The sequence below is a fragment of the Notolepis coatsorum genome, assembly GCF_963971535.1.
Source record: "Notolepis coatsorum genome assembly, chromosome: 2".
Classification (NCBI taxonomy): Eukaryota; Metazoa; Chordata; class Actinopteri; order Aulopiformes; family Paralepididae; genus Notolepis; species Notolepis coatsorum.
Window position 1 is genome coordinate 18,341,438 of NC_140166.1, and position 22,085 is coordinate 18,363,522.

General features: G+C 43.9%; 1 protein-coding gene across 1 annotated transcript in view; it reads left to right on the top strand.

Annotated features, from left to right (window-relative positions):
• Positions 1–22,085, top strand: part of pomt1 (protein-O-mannosyltransferase 1) — a 79,277-nt gene that overhangs the window by 16,912 nt on the left and 40,280 nt on the right. The window contains 3 exon segments of the mRNA XM_084308767.1: positions 11,527–11,662; positions 19,601–19,707; positions 20,264–20,314. Of these exon segments, the coding sequence (XP_084164893.1) occupies positions 11,535–11,662; positions 19,601–19,707; positions 20,264–20,314 (286 nt within the window). The 5' untranslated portion in view covers positions 11,527–11,534.

Here is a 22,085-nt window from a genome sequence, read left to right on the forward strand (position 1 = left end):
TAACCAGAGATTGGACATTCAGTGTTGATTTGCCTACGAGTACTCATTTGCCTTACAAGTGCATTCAAATGATAAATGTAAGATAAATATTCTATGTACCTTTTGCTATATTAAATATTTGATTATTACCTTTGTCTGGAACCGATTTCATTGTGGAAAGTGTTCATCATATTTAGATATCGTGTACTGTATGGCCAGTAGTTAAAGTACATAAAGCGGTAGTGGTTTAATGATACCATACTTATCAATACAGTCAGGGAATTGTACCCCTCAGTTACAATTGGTCCTTCGAGCCGGATGGTAATTAGTGTAATATTAATATAGTGGTATTAATATTGAAATGGCCTATGATGAACACTCCACGAAACGGTCCTCCTAAAGTAGAACGCCCGCAGCGTAGACGGCAGCCACCTCAGTACTTAGAGGATTACGCTGCCAGTATACTACCTAGCCTTCTACAAACGGTAAACGCGGTAAAAGTAGAAAGTAAAATTATGTCCGACCCTATCAACCAGGATACCCCGATCACAGAGGCCCTAGTGGGTTCTAATGTAACTGACCAAGCTCACGGTGGGGACCAGGAGGGAACTGACACGACTTTACCCCCCGCCAAGACCGAAGAAGTAGTCCCCGAAGAGCTCCGGGAGGAAGACAACCCTCCAGAGATGGAACTCTGCACGGAACAAGATGAGGAGAGCGCCGAGGAGATAGAGCTCCAGGACTCCCCGCAGGGGAACGCATCCCCAACGAGTACTGCCAGGAGCGGATCACCTCAACCAGCGTCTTCCCCCAGCGAGGCGGACAAGATGCTGGCACAGGCGTTCCTCGCCAGCCTAGCAGCCTCTACGGAGCGCGATCGACTCCAAGCACAGACGCTTAGCGAGCGCGAACAACTCCAAGCACAGATGCTTAACGAGCGCGAACATTCTTCCATGGAAAGAGAACGCATTCAAGCGCAGCAACGGAGCGACGAAGATCGTATACGTCTAGAGATTAGACGCCTTCAGACGGAAGAGAATATGGTAAGAGACCACGCCGAAGCCCAGCGCGCCGCCGCCGAAGCCCAGCGCGCCGGTGCCGGTGCCCAAAGAGAAGCAGAGCGCGACATCGCTCTCACCAAGCGCGAAGCCGAGCGCGACCGATTACAAGCGCAGCTAATGGAGCAGCTGATCGCCAGGGCGACACCCCCTCCCTCCACAAGGGGTTCCAGGGCCTCGTCAAGACACGGGTCAAGGGCACCCTCCCCTAACCGATTAAGCGACCCTGAGCCCGACCACCAGAGAGAGCCTATACCCCCCTCCGAACTCCTTCCCCGACTGGTCCCAGTGAGACCCAGCTACAAGGAAGGAACGGCGTACACCGCGGAGAGGCTAAATAGACGACTACAGGATCTAGATGACCTGACAGAGGAAGAAGAGGGAGAAGAGGAGAGTCAAGCCCGACAGCAGCACAGTACTCCACAGGACCAGGAGGTCCAGTACAGCCCAGGCTATACCCCCGCGGCTCTGCGCTACAGACCCCCGACTCTATTCACGGGTGAGCATGACGCACGACCAGTCCCGAGGAATAGCACCTGGACCAGCGGGCCATGGTACCCTGCCGGTACCAGCCCACCGAGAGGCGTAAGAGGAGACTCGCCTAGGAGGCCTCTCTTCCAACGCTCACCGATGTGCCAGCCATCCACGGCGTCATACATTGGCACACCGACGTTTCCAGACTTCACCCATGAGAACCGAGCACAGTACACGGAGCTACGGATGTGCTTAGAGACAATGATGGTGGATGTAGCTGATGAACGCCACAAGTATGCTATCCTATTGAAGCACCTGAAAGTGCCCAGAGCGCACAACATAGCGCTAGCTTATGCCACCTCTACGACACCATACACCGCGGCTCTAGCAGCACTAGACCAAAGATATGGACGTATATGGGATTACGTAATACAAGAGATAAGGCATATTGACCGCCTACAAGGCAGCGAGCAGCAACACCTGGATGGCGACCATCCCAGGAGAAGCCCAAGAAATGACACTAGGACTAGTCTGGCGCTTCAAAACAGACTCGCTCCATTATAGACACAAACCCCTGACCAAGGAGCAGGGAAGGTCGACGGCAATACCGACCACCAGACGGAGTGTATACAGAACACTCGCCAGACAATATGACCCGTTGGGATGTATTCTACCTTACACCACCAGGGCAAAGATGATTGTAAGAGCGCTATGGGATAAGGACCAGGGCTGGGACGATCCCATACCCGAACACCTTGCATCCACATGGAGAGAGTGGGAGACGGAACTCCGCTCACTCCCAGGTGTTAACATACGCCGCAGCTATTTCCCACCCACAGTGAGGCCAGAGACATGCAAGATGGACCTGCACGTATTCAGCGACGCCTCCGAAGTAGCCTACGGTTCGGTGGCCTACTTGCGTGCCCGAGAGGAGGGAGGAGAAATACATACTGCTTTCATCCTGGCTCGCTCAAGAATAGCCCCACGAAAGCAACAATCTATCCCGCGTCTAGAGCTCTGCGCAGCCCTAGCAGGAGCGCAGCTCGCCACGTTAACCCAACGTGAACTCACCATCCCGGTGCAAAGAACAATCTTGTGGTCAGACTCCACGACAGTACTCACATGGATCCGGTCTGATTCGTGCAGATACAAGGTCTTCGTGGGAGTCAGAGTCACCGAGATTCAAGAGTTAACAGAAGTAGCGAGCTGGAGGTATGTGGACACCAAACACAACCCAGCTGACGTCATCACCCGGGGAATGTCCCTGGATGACCTCACCCGTCACAACCTCTACAGTGACGGACCAGAGTTTCTCAAGCTCCCCGAAGAAGAGTGGCCTACACCCACCCCACGGGAGGCGAGTAAAGAGGAGGCCGAAAACAAGAAACCTATGTTCTGTGGATTGAACACACTCGTCTCCACAGACCCCGACATAGACGATTGCCTCACCCTACAGAGTGCGCAGCTAAAGACATTTCTGTGGCACCACCCAGAGGTTCAGCCCACGACTGACATTTCAGCAGCTGACTACGAAGAAGCAGAACTTTTTCTACTACAACGAGCCCAGAGAGACTCGTTCCCCGATGAGCTAGACTGTCTACAGGGAGCAAAGCCCGTCCCATCAGACAGCAGACTGCTCCACCTAGCCCCCGAGAGCGACGCCCATAGTCTCATCAGAGTGGGTGGTCGTCTGCGGAGAGCCCCAGACTTACCGGATGACGTCAAGTACCCGATAGTCTTGAACAGCCGACACAAGGTCACAGAGCTGATCATAAAGAAATACGACGAGGATGTGCACCACGCAGGGGCAGAGAGAGTCTTCGCGGAGATCAGACGTCGTTATTGGATACTGCAAGGGAGAGAAGCAGTGCGGCGCTTCCAGCGAACCTGTCTAGACTGTCGTAAGTGGCGAGCCCAGCCCAGTATACCCCGGATGGCTGACCTACCTCCCTGTCGCCTCCGACTCGGCGACAAGCCTTTTCACTCCACCGGTATGGACTGTTTCGGCCCGCTGTATATAAAGAAAGGAAGAGGAACCGAGAAGCGGTGGGGTATTGTATTCAAATGCATGACCACCAGAGCGATACATATCGAACTCCTTCCAACCATGAGCACAGACTCATTCCTTATGGCCTTCCGAAGATTCACATCACGGAAAGGAAAACCGTCTACATTATTGTCTGATCACGGGACAAACTTCAAAGGCGGAGAAAGAGAGCTGAGAGAGAGCTTCCAAGCTATGGGCCCAGAACTTAAGACCCACCTCGCTCCATCCCAGATTGACTTCCAGTTTAATCCCCCGAACGCACCTCACTTCGGTGGAACTTGGGAACGAGAAGTACGTTCTATAAAGACAGCCCTGTACGCCGTGCTTGGGGCCCAGACCGTGGCGGAAGAAGTCTTAATGACAGTCCTCACGGAGATCGAGGGAGTATTGAACTCAAAGCCCCTCGGTTACGTCTCAAGTGATGTAGCAGATGTCGACCCAGTCACCCCCAACACACTCTTGATGGGGCGGCTGGACCCCGCGCTACCCCAGACGATGTACAGGCCTGAAGAAGCGAACGGCCGAAGAATGTGGAGGTACAGTCAAGTATTGGCTGACAAGTTTTGGAACAGCTTCCTACTCCACTACCTACCGTCTCTACAGACCCGCCAGAAATGGGTGAAAGAGAGAGACAATTTGACAGAAGGAACAGTCGTCATGATTATCGACCAGTCACTACCCCGAGCTATGTGGCCGGCTGGCCGCGTAAGCAAAGTGATCACCGGTGCCGATGGAAAGGTCCGAGCAGCTGAAGTGCTCGTCCAAGGGCGGACCTACACCCGACCCGTGGCGAGGCTAATAGAACTGCCAAGGCTCCCTGATACTATCGATGACGACCATGACCCCATGACTTTGTGAACTGACTGACCCTCACAGCGGACATTGAGTAGTGGACAGTGCGGTTAATCTGTCTCTGCTTAGCTAATTAGGTGGGACTAATTAGGGGGCGGCTGTTACGAAGGATCAGATTAAACCGAATATATATATTTATTTATGGATATATATTGAATAGTATTTGTATATCGTTTGATATCCCTTGTATATTCCTTGTACATATACACGGAATATCCCTTTAGCCTACTATAGCCCATAATAGTTCATTCTCTTATTGGACAAAGGACCAGGCGCCAGGGGACCAGCCCCTGGCGTCAAGTTCAAAGGTACCGACGAGACATGTCCGTACTAGCCCCGGCTCCGCTCAGGGATACGGCTACCGAAATGAGAGTGGCACTATTTGTTCACCGTGCATATAAATATGGCGCAAGTAAATGTAGAAGTCCCTTAGTCCCTTACCCTTCTTCCCAACTTAGTAACAGAACGTGAAGCCTCACCCACGATACGACGTGCGGTGAAGTATGGCCTGTTTGGCCTTAGAATAGCATCGAGACCTCGTGCGAGTTAATAACTGAATTGTCAGAGTTTGGCACTGTACCGTCGAGTGCGACGTATTTCTATTAAGTAATAATAGTCTATCGTGTATGGTGCATCGTGCGGTTAGAGTTCTAAAGTGACCAGCATCTCCAACGCTTCCTCGTGTTATCTAGAGTCTTATCCAGGTTGGGCCGACCACATGGCGCTTTCATCCGAGGAGATCTAGGCGAGGACCAAGGGACATGTACACTGGATTACCTACCCGACGACTGCTGAGCCCTATGCGGCTGGAATATATATTTGCTTTGGTACTGTGATTTGTGGAGCGGATAATCGCCGACGCCTGTGAGTGTTGGATTTACCCCCGAGAGGAGTCAAGTTGAGTCGGCGCTCAGAGAGACTGAGGTCGCCTAGCTTCTTCTTCATTGTGGAGCTACAGCCTACAAGAGAACCAAGGTGTATTCATCTGCGGATCAAGAGTCTATCGCACTGTCTTCTGTACTTGAAGTCTCCCTAGATATCGTTGACCAGATGGTCTACTACCGACGGCTCTCCTACCCCCCCTACCGGCTTACAACCGGGAGGACCCCTTCCAGAATATCCCGCTATATCATTAAGTGTACCATAGATCTAATTCCCTAAGAGCCAGGTTGTATACTTGCTTCCTGCGTAACCAGAGATTGGACATTCAGTGTTGATTTGCCTACGAGTACTCATTTGCCTTACAAGTGCATTCAAATGATAAATGTAAGATAAATATTCTATGTACCTTTTGCTATATTAAATATTTGATTATTACCTTTGTCTGGAACCGATTTCATTGTGGAAAGTGTTCATCATATTTAGATATCGTGTACTGTATGGCCAGTAGTTAAAGTACATAAAGCGGTAGTGGTTTAATGATACCATACTTATCAATACAGTCAGGGAATTGTACCCCTCAGTTACAGCTATGATATCAAATATTGTTTCAAATAGATATTTCTCACTTTCTGGTGGAGCATACACATTCACTAGTGTTACCATTTGACCTTCCATTTTCCCCTTGACCATTACATACCTCCCCTCTTTATCCCTTATTTCCCTGATCATTTCAAACTTCACTGTGTTCTTAATTAGTATAGCTACTCCTCTTCTAAGGTTCTGTTTAAAAGAACTGTAAAACAAATGTTCATACCCGAATCTCTTCAGTTTTTCATGTTCTTGTGATATTAGATGCGTTTCTTGTAAGAAGATAACCTGCGCCTCTTCTTTCTTAAGTTTCGTCATCACCTTAATCCTTTTGATCGGATTATTCATACCATTCACATTCAGCGACATCATTTTGATACCCTTAAAGGCCAACTTGCAGGTTAAACCCTACTCTTCAGTTATGGGTAGTTTACATCATTGGTATCTAATTTCATTATTTATTTTTTTCCATTTGACGCCGGAAATGCCACTCCGAAAGGGTTAAAAAGGTCCATGCACGAATAACATGCACGGAGCAAATCTAGCTTATCAGACGCTAGCAGGGCCGTGACGTAACTCGAGGCAACTTATGCCTTATGCCCGTCCGGGTCATAGTACTACTGGCTATGGCTCTGGCTAACGTTACCCGGCTAACGTTAGCATTATGGCTACTGTCGTGAACCATTTTAGATCGGGGCAAGTAGAGGAGTTTGGGGAACGAGTAAAATGGGCAGGTCCTCTTCTCAGACCTGTGGGGCAAAGCACTGCACACGCATCATGCCGGCTAGCAAGCTACACGTCGCGGCATGTTGATACGATAGCAGCCTCTCGGATAGCACTCGGTGCATCAGTCACGAAAGGGGCTACCACGATAGCTATTAGCTAACGTTAACGTTACAAGCTCAAACACCTTATAACTACTACTATTGTCGTGTCCATAAGTTCCCTGGCAGAATACTTGTGAGGACAAAGGTATACAAAGAGGACAGAACCATTTTAAATCGGGCATTCATGCCGGCTACAAGCTACACGTCGCGGCATGTTGATACGATAGTTGCCCCCTCGGATAGCACTCGGTGCATCAGTCACGAAAGGGGCTACCACGATAGCTATTAGCTAACGTTAACGTTACAAGCTCAAACACCTTATAACTACTACTATTGTCGTGTCCATAAGTTCCCTGGCAGAATACTTGTGAGGACAAATGTTATACAAAGAGGAGAGAACCATTTTAAATCGGGCATTCATGCCGGCTAGCAAGCTACACGTTGCGGCATGTTGATACGATAGTAGCCCCCTCGGATAGCACTCGGTGCATCAGTCACGAAAGGGGCTACCACGATAGCTATTAGCTAACGTTAACGTTACAAGCTCAAACACCTTAGAACTACTACTATTGTCGTGTCCATAAGTTCCCTGGCAGAATACTTGTGAGGACAAAGGTATACAAAGAGGAGAGAACCATTTTAAATCGGGCATTCATGCCGGCTAGCAAGCTACACGTCGCGGCATGTTGATACGATAGTAGCCCCCTCGGATAGCACTCGGTGCATCAGTCACGAAAGGGGCTACCACGATAGCTATTAGCTAACGTTAACGTTACAAGCTCAAACACCTTATAACTACTACTATTGTCGTGTCCATAAGTTCCCTGGCAGAATATTTGTGAGGACAAAGGTATACAAAGAGGAGAGAACCATTTTAAATCGGGTGATGTTAGGAGTTTCGAGAATGCTGGCTACCAAGCTAGCTAACTTAGCTACTAACGTTATAAACACAATATGTACAACGACACAATGATTTACATTATTACAAATATGGTAACGTGGTTGTGGCTTTTACAAATAGTGGTTAGCTTTAGAGATGAATGGCTATGATCACAGAGCAATAGTGTTAGGTGAAACAGAGACTAGCTCCTCGGCTAGTAGTAACAAGAAGGCTCTCTGCTTCCTGCCGTCTGCCTGTGAGTCTCAGAGCCCCTGCTGCCCTGTACCCAGTGTGACGTCATCATTAAGATGACACATGCACGTTATGAAACCATGGATTAAAATATGCATGTGCATGGAGGTTGTGGTTTGGTCGACAAAATGTTTGATAAAAACGCTAAAACTGGGTCAATTTCGATAATTTTTTTCCCCCTCTTCATGAAAGTCACCGTTGCCCTAGTCACATTGTTTATTGAACAAAAATACAACCTGCAAGTTGGCCTTTAACTTGTGTCATATTTCTTTTCAAAATGTTCTCCCGTTCTACCCATAAAATAAATAAATAAATAAATAATATTTGTGGTTGTAGCCACTGCTATCCCTGTCTGATTTACATTAGTGTTGTCACGATACTGGAATTTCGAACTTCGATACGATACCTTGAAAAGTATCGATATTCGATACCATTTTCGATACCACAGGGAAAAAGGTTCAATCTTAAAATGTAAAAAAATAAATAATTTTTTTCTTTTTAATAAATGTTGCTTTTGTTGCTGGTTGATTCTCCTCAGCTTCTCTCTGGTACTATAAGATAAGATAAATATAATACTTTTAAAACTCTTTGTTTATCTTTAGATCACACATTTAAAAATAACTGTTCATCTCACTTCAATCATTTTTATTGCAGAACATGATATTTTCTCAAGCAGACCGATGTAAACACTGTAATCTGTGTTGCATGTACCTGACAAACTGAACTGTTTGTATTACAGTCATATTCCGACTTAAAGGGGAACTATCTTATAAATGACCTTTTCCAGTGTTTAGGGTCATTTTCTAGCTATGTGGACTTATAGTAATAGGATCTATGTCTCTAATTCTCGATTTGGCGCATTCTTCCAATTCTCCTCTCACAATAATGTCCCTCCCTCAAGTGAGTCATCTGAAAATTAGCGTATTCGGGACGTCAGATGGTGCGCATTTGCATAATAACACCCGTCCCCTCTAGCTGCCAGCCGAGCGAGAGCGAGAGAACTGTAAACACTGCGTGTCTCCCTCTCCTTCTCCCGTTCGAGGAAGTCCAACACCGCGCTGCATGTTTACACAGTTCTTTTTTTCTCTCTCTCTCTCTCTCTCTCTCTCTCTCTCTCTCTCTCTGGGAGACACGCTGTTTTTTTTCTCTCTCTCTCTCTCTCTCTCTCTCTCTCTCTCTCTCTCTCTCTCTCTGGGAGACACGCTGTTTTTTTCTCTCTCTCTCTCTCTCTCTCTCTCTCTCTCTCTGGGAGACACGCTGTTTTTTTTCTCTCTCTCTCTCTCTCTCTCTCTCTCTCTCTCTCTCTCTCTGGGAGACACGCTGTTTTTTTTTCTCTCTCTCTCTCTCTCTCTCTGGGAGACACGCTGTTTTTTCTCTCTCTCTCTGGGAGACATGCTGTTTTCTCTCTCTCTCTCTCTCTGGGAGACACGCTGTTTTCTCTCTCTCTCTCTCTCTCTCTCTCTCTCTCTCTCTCTCTCTCTCTCTCTCTCACTCTCTCTCTCACTCTCTCTCTCTCACTCTCTCTCACTCTCTCTCACTCACTCTCTCTCACTCTCACTCACTCTCACTCACTCTGTGGACTGACTGTCACTCAAAGTGCTTATGGGCGGAGCCAGGCCATAACCGCCTGAAATCCGGAGGCTGCAAAATGACGGTTTTGAGTACTTGATTAGAAATATAAACCAATGCATTTTTTTGAAAATGGACTCACAGGAATTGTGTAAAGTTGCCCAAATAGTGCTAGGAATAGTAAAATAGTTCCCCTTTAACTGAATGCACATGTGATGTGTGTGTGTGGACTACTGTACTATTACAGGTACTGAAATGAACAATGCAACTTCCTTATACAAATTTATTTTTTTATTTTTTATGAATAATTAAATATCGATATTTCGGGAAATGAGTATTGAAACAGTTAAATTTTTTCTCTTGAAAACTAGAAACGCCTAGGAAATCATTCAAATAACATTTGTTTTTATTTGACAAAAAAAAATTATCAAACCAAGATGAATTTCCCTATTGGGATTGAAGTGCAAACCTAACTTTCACCAATCTTCACTTAAAAAAAATATATAATATATATATATATATATATATATATATATATATATATATATATATATATATATATATATATATATATATATAAAAGGTTACTCTTGATCAAACAAAGATGAATGTCCCTATTGGGATTAATAGTGCAATAATTGCTTTTTCACCAAACTTCACTTAAAACAAATAAAACGTGCCTCTTGATCATCAAACAAGAATGAATTGCCCTATTGGGATTAATAAAGTGCAAATCTAACTTTCACCAAACATCACTTTTTGTAAAATAATTATTTTTTTTTAAATTGTTTTTGTTTGAAAATCTATTTAAATTTTTCAAAATCATCCTAGATCATTAATTCGAATTAATCGAAAAATCGATTAATCACCCAGCCCTAATATCAGTCCAATCTGTATTGTACTTATCCTTCCTTGGATCACCGTGTCCCCTCTCGTCTCCTCTCTGCTCCCCTTCCCCGTGTTTTTTTGTCGTTCTTCTCAGTTGTTCTACTTTGACATGTCACACAACTATACTTTAGTTAGCATTTTCAATTTTTTTGGGGGTATTACAATTGCTTTATGTTTTTATACTTTATTATTTATGTCTGTTTAACAGTGTGATATGAATATTCAGGGATGATGTGGTTTGTGTATGGGTGAATCAAAAGGCAAAGTGAAAGTTAATAAAAAAAAAAAAAAAAAAAAGGACGAAGGATAAGGGAAGAAAGAAGCTCAAGGAGGGTCTCTGGACCCAGATCACACATACATGCCTTAGTCAGTATTTATCATCTTTGAGTAGGAATTACTTGTTTATGCCTGTTTAAGGGAGATACACAATCAGCCTTTGTATTAAGTACCTGGAAAACAACTGTAGGGGAACCAGACAACTAACCATGATACCCATGTAAATATTTATGTGCACAGTTTTTCTTTTTGTTTTTATTGTGATGTTAGTTTATTTTTTTTTTGTAAGTGCTGTTTGTCTAAAACTGTTAATACAAATTTAAGTTTAAAAAAAAAAATAATAATAATGCAGGACCTGTTGCAGAGGTCTTTATTCGGCATGCAATGACACTCAATGTTTTTAGTGGTACACACAGCGGTTAGTTTAGCACACACACCGGAACACACACGCATGCATTGTCTCTTTAGGATCGCAGATGCGATTTGTCTCTGCGATTAACTCATCCCGTCGTCCTTCCCCCCCAAGGGCAGCCGGGAGCAGACAGGCGTCAACGTGAGCCGCGCCAGGGGACCAATCCAAGTGCTCCTGTCCGTCTTCGTCAAGGACGCCATAGCGTTAGCAATCTGTTGTTGTGCATGTTTTTCCATTGGGTTTTATCTTATCGGGGGGAAACCCTTGCGAGCACGGGAAGAACATGCAAACTCCACACAGAAAGGCCTGGGAGATATCCCACCTGGGTACCTGGCATCATGGAAACCTGGTCCCCAAGCGGGAATCGAACCCTGGACCTTCTTGCTGTGAGGCGACAGTGTTAACCACTACACCACCGTGCCGCTTGTTGAGTGTGTATGTGTAATTAGGAGGGACATGACTGTATGTACAGTATGCCTAATCTGCGGAAAGAAATATTTCAATGACCTCATGTTTTTCTTCTGCTCTTTGCTTGTCTGTAGCTGGGGCCATGCAGGCGTTGGGCTGGCTGAAGCTCCCCCTGGTGGTCAGAGCAGAGATCAACTTGCTGCTGGTTCTGCTCACTCTTTTGGCGTTCTGGACCAGACTCTTCAACCTCTCATTCCCCTCCGCTGTGGTGTGAGTTACTACTACTGTGTGTGTGTGTGTAGGTTTGATGAGGTATATTATTTGTTTCAGTGTTTACATTTGATTTAAGGCGAGACACTGCAGGTGAATAGGCAAATATACTTTTTTTTGTTGATTTTGAGATTTTGTTATATTTTGCTTCCTAAACATGTCTTCTATGAAACTAATGACAATAAAACGTCAATAACAAACATTTAGTTGTTTATTTTACTTCATTTTGCCTTATTGCATCCATAAATGTGCACATATTTAATGGGGAAGTGCCTCATTTGCATATATAAACATAAATTTCAGAAAACTTGCAATATATTTTTTCTTAGTTTATATGTACATAACAAACTGGGAAAGTTTCATAGCGATATCTATTTAAATATTTTTTGCCTATTAGGGGGTACTACACTGTACTACACTGTTTGTAGCCTGTGTGTAGTTATGTTCAGTTCAATAACATCATTATTATTATTATTATTCAGTTATCAGGCATGTGTTTAGGTTGTCTATTACTAATGGTTTGATTAGATATTGTGTTTGTAAATATCTGTTTCAAAAAAAAAGTATGGCATTTTACAATACAGAACTTTGAAGGCGTTTTCCCAAAAATGAGTTTTAAGAGTTTTTCCTCATACTCTGAGCCAGAAATCTCCACTTCAGTAGCACTCACATACACCAAAACTTCCAGTTCTATTCATATCTATGTTCTGAAGGTATTTACAGAAGGGTTTGTTGATATCGCATTCATACCCAGATTTATCACATTTTATTCCTAAAAACATGGCGAAATATGGAATTTTACCATAAAAATGGACTGAATGGAGTATTTTCTGATTTATGGAGTGATAAAAAGAGATATCCAAAATCCCCTCTGTAATAACCTTTGGCTCTAATATGTCAACCAAATGAAACTATAATTTTGAAAATGGCTTTATCCAATGTTCAGATTTCTGTCCTGGAATTATATGCAAATTAGTGCATATTTAGTTTCAAGTTTCAAGTTTCTTTAATAGTTGTCATACAGAAGTACAGAATACTTTTTACTGTTACGCTCCAGAGACTGCTAGACAAGATAGTATCAAATAACATAGTATATAGCATGTAGTTTAGAAGAAGAAAATGAGGTCACAGTGTTCGGTATAGACATATGTACAATGTTCTGAGTTACCATAATAAGATATAAGTAGATAATGCCTCATTTGCATATTTAAACATACAATTTCAGAAAACTTGTAATACAAAAAAGTCTTGTCTTAATATAAGTAATCAACTGGGGAATTTTCATTGTGATATCTATTAGTTAATTTCTTTACCCTATTCACCTATAGTGTCTACCCTTAAAATGATGAGTATCAGTCCGTTGAGGCTTTTAAAAGGGGACACATTTTCTTTTTTAACAAGGCATTTGCCTAAATGCCTTGTGTGTGTTTTCTTTTATTAAAAAATGTATCTGAATGTTTCTTCCATTTCATTGGTTGTTGTTTTATTAATTTTAATTGTTTTTATTCATTTTCTTTATCTTTATCTCCTTTCATATAGCACTTTGAGATTGTCACAATATAAAGTGCGTTACAAATTTAATTTATTATTATTATTAGTATATCTCTGGTAAGCACTAGATTTCAAATTATGAGTATATCTCGTAAGCACTAGATTTAAAAGTATGGGTGCATCTCTGGTAAGCACTAGATTAAAAATGATGAGTACCGTACTTTTCGGACTATAAGCCGCGGCTTTTCCCCCCATTTTTCGACCCTGCGGCTTATATAACGGTGCGGCTAATCTATGGATTTTTACAGCTAACTGGGCGCACTCCCTCAGCTCTGTGACTGTCAGATCAGACTCCTAAATCTGCTGCAGCAGTGCACGTCAACCACGTCAACAAACCATTACGGCAAGAGGAGTGCATGAGCAGCTCAGGGCTCCTCTTTCAACATGCTGCCTACCTACTGTACCCGGCGCTGCTAACTGGCTAACGTTATGAGAGCTAACGTTGCTACCTACTGTACCCGGCGCTGCTAACTGGCTAACGTTATGAGAGCCAACGTTGTTACCTACTGTACCCGGCGCTGCTAACTGGCTAACGTTATGAGAGCTAACGTTGCTACCTACTGTACCCGGCACTGCTAACTGGCTAACGTTATGAATAAATGATGAATATAGCTGGTAAGCACTAGATTTAAAATGATATATCTCTGGTAAGCACTAGATTTAAAATGATATATCTCTGGTAAACACTATTTAAAATGATGAATATATCTCTGGTAAGCACTATATTTAAAACGATGAGTATATATCTGGTAAGCACTATATTTAAAATGATGAATATATCTCTGGTAAGCACTAGATTTTAAATGATGAGTATATCTCAGGTAAGCACTAGATTATGTGTTTGATGAGGTATATTATGTGTTTGATTAAGTATAGTAGTATGTGTTTTAGGAGGTATATTATGTGTTTGATTAAGTATAGTACGTGTTTTAGGAGGTATATTATGTGGTTGATTAGGTATATTATGTGTGCAGGTTTGATGGGGTATATTATGTGATTGATGAGGTATATTATGTGTTTGATGAGGTATAGTATGTGTGTAGGTTTGACTAGGACGGGTCGGCAACCTGCGGCTCCGGAGCCACATGCGGCTCTTTTTTTTTTTTTTTTTTTTTTTTTTTTTTATTATTGTATTATTATTTTGGAGATCGATGTCATACTGTGACACTGAAATGAAAAAATATTTCATCAACTAAAATATTTAGTCAACAAAAATATTTCATCAACAAAAATATACAGTACGTCACACCCCGCGCCTCACCCTGCCGTCTGCAAGTGGCTAATCTTGAGTTTCCGACCCCCCAGTAAGCTAACCATGGATAAATCCAAAAAAAGGAAAGTCTGAGGAAAATAGAGGGTTTAATTCAGCGTGGACAGATTAATTTGCTTTCACGACTAACGATGCAGGCTTACCTGTATGCCTGATATGTGGTGCGAAATTTGCGAACAACGAAAAATTTACTTTTTATTTGATAGATTTTCCACAAATAAGGGAAGGACTCAAATAGAGCTGCATAGTTCAAGTTCAAGTTTCAAGTTTCTTTATTAGTTGACATGCAAAGATACAGAATACCTTCACATGGAATGCTTTTTTCTGTTATGCTCCTATGAGGATCATAGGACGCTTGGATCATACACATACAGCTCATTACAGTAATATTCCACAATTATTACATTTTAGATAGTAATAATGGTACAGAGCCTTGAGACAAACATATGCATATTCACCACCGCAAACAGACTGGCAGCCATCATAGGCAGCGCCATTTACGGAAGGAGGGGGGAGTGGGTTGGGGTTGTTACAGGGCTGTAGGGGGGGGGGGGGGGGAGTGATCCCTCACACGAGGCAGCTGACAGTGCAGCGCCAATGCAGAGGAAGGGGGGTGGGGGTGGGACTGGAGGGGGGGGGGGGGAGGTGGGGGGGAGTGCACAAGCCAAGTCCTGGGTGGGGGAGGTAGGGATTGTGGGTGTGGGAAGCCGCTCGCCACTCTTATCTCCCAGGGGGCCTTCGACTCCACAGCTCTCTGGTTCGACCTTGGTCCAGGAATTTGTTTTGGCTGACTGGCACAATTTATCCCAGCCACGTCACTTTAAATTTGATTTGAATAGAGTGGAATATAACTCTATTGATTTGAGTGGAGTGAGTTTTAACAACTCCGTCCAAATGCTTGAATGCATTATTAGTCCAAGTGTCCAAGTGTCTTATCAGTTCATTTTGGTAGATCCTGTGCACGGTAAACGGATCCAAAATCTTCTTATTGCAGTCCAAAAGCTTCGATAATCCAAAAATGACCACGTCTTCAAGTTGGTAGCCCGATTATGATGTCCCAATAGGCAGAGAGGGTTAGCCTTATTCTGCTTCTTGAAGAAAATATGCAATCCACTGATTAGATCCATTTAGAGTTGATTTGAGTATAGTCCGGCCACCGGCACGAAGCAGAGCATAGCAGGGTTTTATTTCAAAGTAGGTCTACAGATGCCAGTGTTTTTTCTCCTTTTCTGTGTTTTATTTCAAAGTAGGTCTACACATGGTAGTCTTTTTTCAAAGTGGACTACTTTTTATTTTATAAATGTTCCACAAATAAGGGAAGGACTCAAATATACCTGAATAGTTCAGGGTTTTATTTCAAAGTCGGTCTACAGACACCAGTGTTTTGTCTCCTCTTCTGTGTTTTATTTAAAAATAGGTCTACACAGCCAGTATTTTTTCTCTTCATAAGAGTTTGAGGGTTTCCTTTGTTATAACAGGTAAAAACAGCAATAAAAAGTCAACATTTTTCTTTTTGTTGCTTTATAATTCCATTAATGCAACAAACTGTGTGCTATAAGTATAAAGTATAATAAATCGCAAATTACTTTGGGTATGCAATTGTCAGGCGTTTTATGCTAAATGTGGGGTATGCTTGGGGATATATAAAACGTTATACACTGTGTTATCTTCATTTTAAGGGTAAATAGGTTGAGCATTTTATTTTGTTGGAGGGGGGATAAGTGGCTCTTTTGATAGTAAAGGTTGCTGACCCCTGGACTAGGTAATAGGTATATTATGTGTTTGATGGGGTATTGCTGCTTATCTATTACCTAAGGAAGGAGACAACTGTTGCCAGGGCCGGACTGGGGAAATCATTCAGGCCAGGAAATATAGTGCGAAATATAGCCCCAGTCATGCCACTTTTTAAGCGGGGGGGTCCCCCACCAGGAATATCTTTGTTACAAAGACTTCATTTCCTGCATTCTCGTGCAGGGATTTTAGAATGTTTACCCTTTAAATGCCAAAGTTTGTGATGGCATCACACATTTCTTTTATTAATCTGCACAGGCCAGGCCGCGTGTAGCCTTTTTACAACGCATCCGCGTTTCCGGCGCTCTGATTGGCCAGGTCATGTGACATGTGCGCCCAATAGCGTGTTTGCCCATTTCCGCGTCGAACAGCCTGCAAACTACCTGGCGTTCTATCGCCATGCTCTAAGACAAACTCTAACCTTAACCAACTTCGAAAGAGTGCCTAAGCTTAACCGGCGAAAGAACTTGCCGTCACGCTCTAAGACAAACTCTAACCTTAACCAACTTCGAAGAGTGCCTAAGCTTAACCATTGTAGAAACTTGCCATCCCACAATTGGCGCTCATGTCACATGACCTGGCCAATCAGAGCGCAAAACGGGAACCCGGAAACACAGATGCGTTGTAAAAAGGCTTCAAGCGGCCAGGCCACCGGGAAAACTCCCGGTGCTCCCGATGGCCAGTCCGGGCCTGACTGTTGCCAAGGAATGTTCACTTTAAATCACTGCTCAGTGACATTCATCCACTCTTTCTGCACTCATCTTCCCTTCATAGCTAAAGTGCCAGTTTTCTTTAACTCTTTCTGCGCCAAACCCAAAATTTCTCGGGTTTCGAATCCAACCGCTGAGAGATTTGGGGTGCTTTTTCAATGTATGTGATGTATAGATTGGGGGGAGAGGATCACAGCTAAAACGGTGATCGAAATGTGCATGGAAGACGGTGATAGAACGGTGACCAGTGGATTGAATACACTGCCAGCGAGGGTGTTTTGTTGACATTCCTTGGAAGAACATCTGAGATAAGACGGAGTGTCTCCCAGAGCGAGGGAGAGCGGTTCACAGTGAATGCAGTTGTCATGACAACACGTCGCATGACAACCAGAAGGCGGGGCCGTCGTTGCGACAACGAACATCTATGAGTCGAACGGCGTTTCCGGGTGTAAGGCAGACTAGAATCTGACTCAGACTAGAAACTGACCAAGAGCGAGTAGGACTGAGATCACACAGACACTCTCTCCTCTCATTGAGAGAGAGGGGGGGGGGGGGGGGGGGAGAATGCCACATCACCAGTAGCTTCGGCTACCACGAGGATGGTCTTGGCTAACGAACCGGCCTGACCACTATTGGACTGAATAACAAAAGGACGATAGACGAACACACCGAAAGATCATTAGAATAGACTCTTCAAGGACGATACAATTTGATAACATCTGACAACATCTGATTATGAGGTTCTGTTTATAGCAATAAAACAACGCTTTTCCTCATAAGGTATCTCACGGTGTCGAAGTGTCGAATTCTTACGGAGGTGGAGAATTATTATGGTTTATGGATTGCACTAACGGGGGGGAGATAAGGATCTTATCTACCAGTATCGGAGACGTCAGGACCATTAAAAGTACACAACGCAGAGGAATTGGATGGAGGGCCAAACAGACGAAGACGTGATACTGGCCAGTTTGATCAGGATCTTACAGCGCCATACCCAAGATTTCTCTGGTTTAGATCCCTTTGATCCCCATTGGCACCGCTGCCTACGTTAAAATTGCAATGACGATCGAATCTCACCAGGTGGCATTATCGCCTACCTTTTGAACTGGGGCTCTAGTCTCTGGGTATCTCTCTGTGCATCTGGCTGCAGGAACCCCTCCCCCTCAAAGTGAATCAGCACACAGCAATCTGTCGGAGATCCGATCACCTGAAACCTATTGTTTCCCGTATTTTAGCCGTGCCCAATGCACACTAATAATTGCGATCACGATGGGATTACTGTGATTATTCATTTTGGAGTACCTTCTGACTAAGGTAAGGTCTATTCTAGGTCTATTTTACCGAACCTAAAACATGCTTTTGTATCGATCACAGCGTCATCTTTTACCAAACCTAAAATATGCTTTTGGGGTCCTACTAATCACCACAAAGTACCAGAAAATACCCCAAAGTACCCCAAAATACCCCAAAGTACCCCAAAATACCCCAAAGTATACCTAAAATACCACAAAGTATCACAAAATACCCCAAAGAACCTCAAAGTTCCCCAAAGTATACCTCAATGTACCACAAAATACTGGCTCAGAGGTAGAGCAGGTCAACTAATGATCATATGGTCAATGGTTTGGTTAGTGGTTTGAATCCCAGCTCCTTCTGTTCACATGCCGAAGTGTCCTTGGGCAAGACACTGAACCCAAAATGGCTCCCCAATGAGTCTGGCTGCCATTGCTCTGTGAGTGCATGTGTGAATTGGTGAAGGAGAAGCAATTATAAAGCTCTTTGTGCAGGTAGGAAAGTGCTATATATGTGCAGTCCATTTCCCCATTCCCAAAATTACTACATATTTCAAAACAAATGTTTATTTGAATATATTATAATCTCCAAATGTTTTTTTTATCAACTTTTTTCTCCCCATTTTCTATTTTTCTCCCATCCCAATTTTTGTGGTATATTTTGGGTATTTTAGGGTACTTTGGGGTATTTCTGGGTATACTTTGGGGTATTTTTAGCATATTTTGGGGTACTTTGGGGTATTTTCTGGTACTTTGTGTGTGATTAGTAGGACCCTGCTTTGGGTAACAATGCAGCTTAGTAAAATGCCCCCCCCCCCCCCCCCCCCCCCCTTAATGATTTTGTGAAGAAACATCTATATATGGTATATACCTTTGATTTGGAAATAATATAGGTTTCAGGCGAGTAACCCGAACGATTTGGGCATAGGCATATAACACGTCATATTCTCGTGATCTAGAAAAAAATACTGGATTATTTTGAAAAAGGGCGATGTGTAGCGTGGAATAGTGCACAAACTAAAGTATGTAGAAATTAACACTGGTTTGTCAGTGTTTGACTATAAACAATGCCTGTCAAATGAGCCATACTATTGTCTCCATAGCTATATTACAGAACACACGATGGGTCCGCAAACTGCAAGAGGCTGTATATCATGTGTGTAGGTTTGATGCGGTATATTATGTGTGTAGGTTTGATGAGGTGTATTATGTATAGGTTTGATGAGGTATATTATGTGTGTAGGTTTGATGAGGTATATTATGTGTGTAGGTTTGATGAGGTATATTATGTGTGTAGGTTTGATGAGGTATATTATGTGTGTAGGTTTGATGAGGTATACTACGGCCAGTTTGTGTCTCTCTACATGAAGAGGGTGTTCTTCGTCGATGAGAGTGGTCCACCCCTCGGTCACATGGTCCTGGCCTTCGGAGGTGAGTTACAATAACAACCACTCCTGATGAGTACACACACACACACATACACATACACATACACACACTCTCACTCTCCTGACCTCTAATTGATTCAGAGTGAGGAGATGCAGGATGGCCTCAAGGTCAAGATAGCTGCATAGTTTACTGCACTAACTAAGCGATCTACTCGTCTCGTCACCTAAGCAACGGCTGTCTCTCTGTAGGGTCGGCCTTGCTCAGGGCCCCATAGAACGTAGTTTTATTTAATTAGTAATGTGGCCATGGCCCTCTTTCACAGGACCAGCTGTCAACATATGAAATGTCTCTGTCTCTTAACAATGATTTGTTATAAAGGACTAACCACCACCTTGCCTTAATTTAAAAGGTTTTTACCTACGTACTTTACGTACGTTCTGTTATAACCCAAATGAAAACGATCATATCTTTCAGTATGAATAATCGCAATGTATCTGTTTCCTATACCAGCTTATCTGTATGAATAATCATAATGTATCTGTTTCCTATACCAGCTTATCTGTATGAATAAGCATCATGTATCTGTTTCCTATACCAGCCTATCTGGGAGGCTTCGATGGCAACTTCCTGTGGAACAGAATAGGGGCAGGTAGGAAATACTCTTAACTAATAATCTATAACTAAACCTTATCATCTCGTCTCATCTGTCACTATACCTTCTTATCTTCTCATCTATAACTAAACCTTATCTTCTCATCTATAACTAAACTGTATCCTCTCATCTCAAACTAAACCTTATCATCTCTTCAAACAAAAAGGGGAATCTTAAAGTTACCCCAGAGGGGTAACCACTGGAGTCGCTGATTGATGCGAGAGGGTGGGGGAAAACACAAGAATAAAATAAATATAAAGGAAGCAGTCTGTGGTGCTCTGAGGTACAGTAGTCAGGGAGGGCATTCCACAGGCGAGGAGCTTGGTCCTGGGGGGAAGGAGGCGGTTTGTGTTGGCAGAGCGAAGGTTACGGGTGGAGGGTTCTGGGGTGAGGAGATCTTTGAGGTAGGGGGGGGGGGGGGGGGGGGGGCATTTCCGTGGATGCACTGATGGGTCAGAAGGGATATTTTGTATTCAGTCCGGGTGGTGATGGGGAGCCAGTGAAGTGACTAAACCTTATAACTAAACCTTATCTTCTCATCTATAACTAAACCTTATCTTCTCATCTATAACTAAACCTTATCCTCTCATCTATAACTAAACCTTATCTTCTCATCTATAACTAAACCTTATCTTCACTCCTTTGACTTTCCATATGGCTATATGAAAAGCCACTGTATCACTGTATTACAACTAAACCTCCAATTATCTAAATAAAAAAACATCTCAACAAAAAAAAGAAAGATGTGCTCATTTCCTACTTCCCCTCATGTTAAAGCGGCACTTAAAATGACAACATAGTTTGTTCTGCACTGCTCTGCCCCTCCCTCACTGAGAGACAACCCTAACCCTCTCACTGAGAGACAACCCTAACTCCCTCTCACTGAGAGACAACCCTAACCATCTCACTGAGAGACAACCCTAACTCCCTCTCACTGAGAGACAACCCTAACTCCCTCTCACTGAGAGACAACCCTAACCCTCTAACTGAGAGACAACCCTAACCCTCTCACTGAGAGACAACCCTAATCCTCTCACTGAGAGACAACCCTAACCCTCTCACTGAGAGACAACCCTAACCCTCTCACTGAGAATCCTAACCCTCTCACTGAGAGACAACCCTAACTCCCTCTTACTGAGAGACAACCCTAACCCTCTAACTGAGAGACAACCCTAACCCTCTCACTGAGAGACAACCCTAACCCTCTCACTGAGAGACAACCCTAACTCCCTCTCACTGAGAGACAACCCTAACCCTCTCACTGAGAGACAACCCTAAACCTCTCACTGAGAGACAACCCTAACCCTCTCACTGAGAGACAACCCTAACTCCCTCTCACTGAGAGACAACCCTAACCCTCTCACTGAGAGACAACCCTAACTCCCTCTCACTGAGAGACAACCCTAACCCTCTCACTGAGAGACAACCCTAACCCTCTCACTGAGAGACAACCCTAAACCTCTCACTGAGAGACAACCCTAACCCTCTCACTGAGGGGGCTTTCACACTCAGCCTTTTGTATCGAATCACCGTCCCGGAGCACGGGGGGCAGTGTTCTCACTCACCCCTTTTGGGGTGCGAAACGGCGCTGAATCGTTTCACCCCCCGCTGAACGGGATCAGCTGGCAGAGGTGGTCTCGGGGTCGGTCCCGGGAGAACGGGGGGTGTGGCTTTGCGAGCTTGTACCTTTTCACGGGCGTGGCGCCTGGTGCTGACATAACGTCATAAATTTTGTTTGCCATTGCTATGTCTATACATTGTTCGAATG